Source organism: Meleagris gallopavo, chromosome 5, assembly GCF_000146605.3.
Source record: "Meleagris gallopavo isolate NT-WF06-2002-E0010 breed Aviagen turkey brand Nicholas breeding stock chromosome 5, Turkey_5.1, whole genome shotgun sequence".
Taxonomy (NCBI): domain Eukaryota; kingdom Metazoa; phylum Chordata; class Aves; order Galliformes; family Phasianidae; genus Meleagris; species Meleagris gallopavo.
Genome location: NC_015015.2, coordinates 26,495,849 through 26,503,961, shown reverse-complemented (window position 1 = coordinate 26,503,961; position 8,113 = coordinate 26,495,849). Strand labels below are relative to the sequence as shown.

At 41.5% G+C, this 8,113-nt stretch overlaps 3 protein-coding genes across 5 annotated transcripts in view; all 3 read right to left on the bottom strand.

The window, feature by feature from the left end:
* LOC116216182 (synaptojanin-2-binding protein-like) overlaps positions 1-548 on the bottom strand; it is an 8,434-nt gene extending 7,886 nt beyond the window's left edge. The window contains exon 1 of the mRNA XM_031553634.1: positions 530-548. Within this exon, the coding sequence (XP_031409494.1) occupies positions 530-548 (19 nt within the window). The remainder of the gene's footprint in view (positions 1-529) is intronic.
* LOC100538371 (disintegrin and metalloproteinase domain-containing protein 21-like) lies at positions 7-3,282 on the bottom strand. Of its 3 annotated transcripts, none has more exons than XM_019615619.2 (2): positions 2,708-3,282; positions 7-2,587 (listed from the first exon to the last, which is right to left on the bottom strand). In XM_019615619.2, the coding sequence occupies exons 1-2, from the start codon at positions 3,012-3,014 to the stop codon at positions 822-824; spliced, it is 2,073 nt and encodes a 690-aa protein (XP_019471164.1). In that variant the 5' UTR covers positions 3,015-3,282; the 3' UTR covers positions 7-821. The 3 variants fall into 3 exon arrangements, with proteins under 3 accessions (XP_019471164.1, XP_031409427.1, XP_031409426.1); XM_031553567.1 differs by having other exon boundaries at positions 7-2,049; positions 2,422-3,273; XM_031553566.1 differs by having other exon boundaries at positions 7-3,279.
* A 4,160-nt stretch (positions 3,283-7,442) lies between these two features.
* Positions 7,443-8,113, bottom strand: part of MED6 (mediator complex subunit 6) — a 27,913-nt gene continuing 27,242 nt past the window's right edge. Inside the window, exon 8 of the mRNA XM_031553633.1 lies at positions 7,443-7,965. Within this exon, the coding sequence (XP_031409493.1) occupies positions 7,835-7,965 (131 nt within the window). The 3' untranslated portion in view covers positions 7,443-7,834. The remainder of the gene's footprint in view (positions 7,966-8,113) is intronic.

Here is an 8,113-nt window from a genome sequence, read left to right as displayed (position 1 = left end):
GCGGGCGGGCTGGCGGTGACGGTTAGCTCTGTCCGCGTCCGTTTAACGCGTTAAAAAAGGCTGTTAACGGTTTGCTGACAATTAGCAACAGCAACGATTGTTCGGCTAGCAGACGAGTGTATTGTTTTACAGCCTTTCGTACAGAAATGCCCCTCCTTCAGATTAAAGTACTGAATGGTATTTCCAGATCCCTCGTGCTTTTTCATAGATGACACATATTTTACATCTTATTGAAAGAAATGCTTCTGTGACACATCGTAGAGCTATGGCAACATATTTGGTAACAGTTCCCAAAGTAATCACGGAGTAAAACAAGAGAAAGGCCTGGAGGTAGGCAGATATAAAGCATCTGTCAAATAGCGCAGGAGCTGTGAGGGTGAGAGAGCTGCAGAACAGCCCTAACTATTTTAGAAGTGCAGCATACTCGTGCAGCCTCACAGATTGCTTGTTCTTGCAGCAGTAAAATCCACAGCACTTCTCTGGAGGATCCAGCAGTACATATACTGCGTACTTACCACTCGCCACTTACCGCTCACTGAGCGCTTCATTTTTAAGAACCCAAGGTACAAACCAAGAGCAGCGTACCTTATTGCCTGCATTTATTAACTTAAAATAAACAGAGATAACATTTAATCTGTTTAATAATGTTGCATTGGATTATAACAACTTAGAATATGTTGAATTATTTCGATAAGGTATCAGCTGGCTCTGCTCAAGAGCTACCGGAGATTTTGTTAGGAGCATCCAAAGCCACAGCTTTGTTGGTCTTTGCGAAGTGCACGGTAGTAGATTTTGTCTCAGCAGTAGGTGTTATATAGCAACTACTGTCGTTTGCAGTATTTGAAACAACCAGTAACTCCTTCTGTGAAATCAGGCCTCATCCTCATAATCCACTCCCGTATTTCCTTTTTATAATATATGACAAGAATAACTCCGAGAACAACAGGAAAAACAAGGCCAACTACTCCTATTCTTGACCTCTGAAAAATCTGCTTGGATGGAGGGGGCCCGCTGTCAATGCTACCTCCAAATCCTTCCCGCTCACAATATGGAGGAGCCCAACCATACTCGCAGTGACAGTTCCTAAGATTGTTACACACTCCTCTGTTGTGGCACTTCGTTATGTTACAATCATAATTCAGCACTGAAATATCAGTACATGTCCTTTCAATACAAATCTTGTTGCTGCCACATGTCGTGCCATCTTCCACAGCCCCCAAGTCAGCTACAGGCATCCCTATGTGATAGTCAAGACCCCAACACTTTTTATCTCCAGCAGGGGTTTGGATGACTGTTATGTGGTTCTGCAAAGAGGGCAACTTGTGTATGTTTTCACACTGTAGCCTACCACATAAGGCATCCTCAACACTGCACTTAGTAAAAAGAATACCGTTACGAATACCACAATTTCCAAAACGGTCACCTCGACTATTCACTTCTTTGAAGCAATCTAAAGGAGCAGGCCTGGCTTGTTTGCCAAAAAGATGCTTGCATTGTTTACTGTGGGAAGAACATTTTCCTTTATAGCAATAGGCACCATCTTCGCAAGGGGCTCCATCTTGTACGTACAGGTCCGGCCTGCACCAAGGGGAGGTCCCATTGCAGTACTCCGGCAGGTCGCAGTTACCGGTACGTGCTCTGCAGAGTGTTCCTGCTGGAAGGATCTGACAGCCTTTGCAGCATTTTCCAGAAGCGCAAACTGAACCTGCAGTCAGTGTGCAGTTAGGGTGACAACAAGGATCGTTTCTGCAGTCTGATTTTGAACCACAGTCGCACTGCTCTCCGCTTTCTACTATCTTATTCCCACAGTATTCACGCTTCAAAGTGTAGTAGCTGCCAAGTGCTGGTGATTGACGCAGGCAGCTACCACCACTCCCAAGCAGGTCAAAGTAGTCTTTGTAACTGCAGTCACTGAATGCGTCGGTATCAGATTCACTTTCATACATAATGCACCTCTTCCGCCTGCATTTACAGTGCCGTTCATCATGGCGCATCCCAAGATTATGGCCCAGCTCATGGACAAATGTGACAATAAATGAAGACAGCCTCCTGTTGGTGAAGGAATCAACTGCTGATGACCACTGCCTGTCACATACGGACCCCAGATATGCCAATCCCAGGCTTTTTCCAAAGCCCTGAAACGCAAATAAGTGAGCAACATCATGGCGCATCCGTGGATATAGGTCTGTTTTTCGCCATTTGTTAAAGTCTGAAAGTGCCCTGTTTACAGAGTTAGTAATGTTTATAGGATTGGTTTTGGTCCAAATCTCCAGTCCGACAAGGAACAGTTGAACAGAAAGCTGGTCATACAGAGAGTCCCCAATATTGACAACTTCAAGGACTTGCCTCAAGACTTTGGATTCATTCCTGTCCGACCTCACAAACCGCACATTGTCCACGACCACTACTAACTTCACATACCTGGTATGTGTCCACCAGTCCTTCAGCATGTACTTCTCCTCTGTTCGTGGAGCCTGAAGCCAGGGCAGCACAGTCTTTTGGTACTGCAGCTCCATGGGGGTCAGCCCGCACGTGGGGCCCATAGGGTCACTGTCTGCCTCCATGCGATAGAGCATGTGCTGGAAGGCTGGATCATCAGGGATGGGCTCAATCTCATAAGTGTTGCCTTCCATCCAAAGCACTCCACGGAGGCCCCTGCCGCAGGTGCCGAGGGCCACCAGGGAGCCGGGACTTCCCTGCACCTCACCTTGATAGAAGCAGTTGTCCTGAACGTAGACATGCTCCTCCCGACGTGCCCCGTCCTCGCCATAGGTGACCAAAGCGAAAGGCTGGGAGGCCAGGCCCTTCCTGGGCCGCAGGCGCAGGACCTGTGGCCTCCCCTCCACCTCCAGCCAGTAGGAGACAGTGAGGGGGTTGTTGTCAGACCGGGGGCTCAGCTGTCGTGGCACTGTCACCCACATGCCGGTGACATGAAGCGGCCCAGGCTCATCATCAGGGGTGGTGGAGCACCCCACCAGGCCCAGTAGCACCACCAGCACCAGCAGCGTCTCCATGGTTACTGCACAGCGTTCCCCCACGCTCTGTTTGTGAGGGGCTGGAGCTCGGAATGGAGGAGCCACCTTCAGGTCTAGAACTGTCCCTCAAGTGCCTGCCCTCCCCTTGGGAGGTACTAGGGAAGATCAGCAACAGCCTCCTTTGCCTTCTCCATCAGGAAATGACACCCTACTGCCTAGAGGTACATCTTGGATGGCCGCAAAGGCACCTCAAGGCAGCCATCCTCTGCTCTGAATACGGACGTAAGCTCTTGTGAAAGACTAAATAGAATTGCTCCAAAACAAGCAAACTCACAGCTTTCTACAATCCTCGTTTCTCCTGCATAGACATAAGAGTTCTGTGTGAGGAGGGGCCCCAGCTAAGTTTCATGCTCCTAGTCATTCACATCTGCGTTGAGTGAACAGATCATATGGTTAGATCACTGGGAGAAAAAAATCTTAACATTTCAAACTGCTGCAGATAAGCAGACAAACTACTTTCTTACCTGTTAGTATATGTATCACTATACAGTCAGGACCAGAAACTATGTGGGTTCCATTATTAAACTCACTGCAGGTTATTTGGATGGGAGTGGAACATATAAACAGTTTCACATAGTGTTGAACATCTAAAGCAAGCCCTCTGGCAGCAAGATTACATAAAGAGAGATGACACTTGTGTTCCAATTAACAGAACACTGCACTTTGTACTCTAATTAAGAATAAATGAAAGGGAATTAGATTCCCATTGTATGACAATGAAAAGGTTGGAAGAAAAAAAAAAAAGACTAACCTTATAGAAGAGCAGAGAAGAAAGTTTGCGTCAATCCATAGCTACTTCAGCAGCAGAAACATTTGTTTGGCAGGTGCAACTGGCCTTTCTATGCAGCAGTGCTTTCAAATTTTTTTTATTTTTTTTTCCATTGCGGTCATCCCCTAAAATTTTCAATGGAGGTACAAGCTCTTATGAAACTGAATCTTAGCAAGAGATTTACTTTTCTCACTTACGTGCTGTGAGTCTTTATGAACAGGTCACAGACTCACAGCAGTCTTGAGGACCACAGGTTGAAATCCACCGTCCTAACAGAAAGAAATGAAACTTTCTGATTGTTGAAATCAACAGTACTACATCATACCTTGTTCCACTGGGAAGATTTCCCCCTATTACCCAGCCATCCATAATCCACATTATGCTGCAGAAGGACATTCATCAAGTGATCAATTGTTTGTTCTGTGTATGAATACAGGACTAAAACAATACTTGATCCAAAATTTATGTACCTCTCCAAGGAAACATGGCAAACATGTACTAACTGCTCAAATGCCATGTAACTTTTTTTTTTTTTAATTAGGGAAAGGTTATCAAAATACAAAGTTATGGGTGCAGGTGGCAAAGAGAAATGAGTAAGCATAATGCATGGTCACATCTTACTTGGTGAAAAGCTGAAAAGGCTGTATTTGTGACACATTTCAGATACTGTTAACTTTAAATGATGAAAGGAGATAGCAAGGCTGTAATCTGTAATCCGGCCAGATTTTTGCAGTGCATATATACGTGTGCATATCTGTTCATATGGATATGTATGCAGACATGTGCATCTTCAGGCTATCAGGAGAATGTTTTCATTAGATTTTTAGGTCATCTTCAATTCCTTCATCCCTCTGATTTGGACTAAGAAAAGCCCTTTTAAAGTCTGAACAGTTATTATCTAAGAACAAAAGTAAAGAAAAAATATATTTCCTTTGTACAACCAAATACCTTCAAAACGAAGTGACAGTAAAAATTTTGGAACTGCTTATTTCCCTTTCATCTATAGGCTTTACAAATACGGCATGTCCTCTGAAGGACTTTGGACTTCAGTGCTCAGGCTCAGACTGAGAGATACCGTATAAATACCAGAGGGAAAAAAGACTTAGATTCTCATACACCAAGAAACATAACTGACTAAAAGATAGCAGTTCAGTAGCTTTTGGGCAGTAGCTTTGATTTTAGTAGTAATATCTGATATAATTACACTAGAGCAAGTAAATATCAAAGCTCATTTAACACGTAAAGTTGTTTTAGAATATCTTGTCAGCAAATAATAGGATCAGACAAGATTCCAATTCATCACTCCCTCATGCAGTAAGCCTTCAGCACTGAAAGATGGCTACTAAGAAATCAACACATTCATCGATAACATCTCCCATTGCTCTATAACATAATTTGTGCTTTCTACAGCTCTGGATATTTTTTGCAGAAGAAATCATTCCTCTGTGGGGAAAAAAATAAAAAATAAAAAGGCTTACTGCAATCTAATTCACGTTTTCATGCATGGAAATATTTTCTATCCTTTCAATAGCTTACATGCTGGCATTAACTCAAGCTGGATCAGAGCAGAAGACGATCCTTTTTAATGTCCTCAGTCTGACACTGACCAAAACCAGATGCATCTACAGAAAGCAAAAACACTGTTGAGAGAGGCAAACACAAGGACAGTCTGCCCCCCTAAGTTTCATCTCTAAATCAGGTCAAATTCTGAGCATGAAGTGCAGTGATTCATTTTAAATGTAACTCCATTCAGCTTCATTAACTTGTCCATGTATTCTCACAATGCAAGACAGAACGAGGTATCCTATTTGCTTCACAGCACTCAATTTTATAAAGGGTCAATATTTGTCTTCTCTTTCCTAGGAAAGTCTTGGTCTTACCAATGGCTTCATAAGAGATTTTTTTCCTCTCTTACTCATATTATCACCAATCTTCAAATCCTTTTCTTTGGCAGAATTCTTCCAGTATTTGTGCTGTACAGTACACTGTACTGTACTGTGTACACTGTACATTAAGCCCACTTAATGACAGAATTCTTGCTTGTACTAGCATCCACTTTTGACCATTTTTACATGCTTTTAACAGTAGACAAGGTATCCTTCCTATGCCAGTAATTTCAAATCTTTCTTTGATACACAAGTATTTAATTAGTCTCCCAAACTAAAATAAAACCCTAGATCTTCATTACAGTGTAATCTAGTCATCTTTCTTAACTAAGCTTTTCCAAATAGCTTATAGGTTCTAGTGATATGAATAACCCATAGAATTAAGCTGCCTTAACAGCCCCTTTACAAGAACTTCATCTGAATATCAAAAATTCAGTGGGGAATCTCGAGGCTCTTCACCAGTCATGCCTCATTTCTGGGGATGCCTCCTTTCTACCATGCAGGTGAACAAGACGATGGTTCTGGCACTTCTCAAGCTCCTTCCTTTCAAAGGAATTTCATTAGTAGGAGAAAGAAGCAAAACTTTTATTCTAAGCATATTCATGCCTACCTTGTAATTATTCAAGGTTAAATAATTAGCTCCAGCTTGTTTTGAGCATTCCAGCATAACTGCTCTCTCTATACTTAATAGTTCACACTACCTTATTACCTATTTCCATCAACATTTCAAGAAATAGTAGTTCAAATGCCACTCACATGCTATAAAATGAAAGTAACACACACTTAAGTACACTGATGTATCAACAGCAAACAGCTGTTGGCTTATCTATATTTGCTGTTACAGCTTTGGATTAAAGGGCAAAAATCCTATGGGTCTTTCCACTCTTCAAAAGCTATCCTATCAGAACTCTTTATTAGTTACTAAATCAGAAAACAAGGCTTCTCTTACAACTTCAAAATAAATCTGAGGAAACAACAGAAGTGTATCTTAGTCTTCCTTCCTATCCATATTTTATATCCTACGTACAGCTTTTTTTGTCACTTCCTTGAGTTTATGTCAAGAAAGACAACAACAGTTGAGAAAAGTAAACAAGCTACTTTGCATTGTTTCATTACTTTGACAAAAGCAAAAAACAACCCAATGGTCATTTCTTTGCAATGGGTGGCTTCTAGTTTTTTTCTGCAAGGCAAAAAAAAAAAAGTTGTGTAAACAGCATGATAAAGTGCTCTTTGCAATGTTCAGCTGTTCTACCTCCTCAGGTCTAAAAGGCAGATGACTAATCAAGGTGGTAAAATGCAGCAAAAAGGTGCTAGAAGCACAGAGGAAGAGATATGTAACTGATATATTTGAGAGACAACGAGGAAAGAAAGGAGAAACGTAAACAGCTTCACTCTAATAGTGCAACATTAGGACATTTTAGCTTGTTTTATGCAACAAGAAATCCTCCTCAACACTAACTTTTTAACATAAAAGACCAGCTAAACCATTAAGTAAAAGAAACATCCAAGAACCCTTACAGACTGAGAACAGTTTGACATCTAATTATGTGAATTTGAGTCTTCAGTTATCAAATTTCTGATGTGCATCCCAAGCATACTAAAGGCATGGCAATTTATAGCAAACAGCCTAAACTCTTTAGGTGAACCTGCCTTCCTCAAAATTGTCCATAACATATTTCAACATCCAAACAAAATTGCTGCTTGCACATATGGCATAACTGCTACTAAAGAAGTAAGCAGTTAAGAAAGGCATTCTAGCAATCAGGATTTTATTAATTGAGACACAAGGTGAATTGTTTGTTGTTGTTGTTTTGTTTTTTAAATTGTTTGTTTACATAGCAAACCAAGACATAAGGAATGCAGGGGTTTGTAGATTTCAGGAGGCTGCAAAATACATCTCTGTAAAAACCATTCCCAGAAGCCAATATTCAAAATAAGATGAAAACTGACAACATCTTACTTAAGGCAGCTCACATCCTGCTATTAACATTTTTGTAACAGATTTCTACAGAAAAAACTGTTACAGGGACTTGAATTCCTGAAATGTCACAGTCTCGGTTGAAGAGCGTAGATATGAAGAAAGGGAATTGGAATCTGCTGTTTTCCAGGTATTGACTAATCCAGACATGCATCGACTTCGCCCTTCACTGTAGTCTCATCCGTTTTTCAGGTGGTCCTTTAGCAGCAGCACTCTGCTGAGCATTCTTTACAGTCTCTTTCTCTTCTGTCTTGACAGCTTCAGGGGCTGGTTCTGGCTCCTTCTTTATTTGATCCACTTAAGAAGTAACAGCAAAACAGGGTTAAACCTCCTATTTTCATTCCCAAAATATTCTTCAGAATGTTTAGAAAATATTGATTTCAAAAGGATAAAATTAGTTTCAAAGGTTTAAGAACTAAGGAATAAATTCATGCTTATACAGGTA

Coding starts and splice junctions, on each gene's coding strand:
- LOC100538371 (XM_031553566.1), bottom strand. CDS start 3,014: ATGGAGACGCTGCTGGTGCTGGTGGTGCTACTGGGCCTGGTGGGGTGC.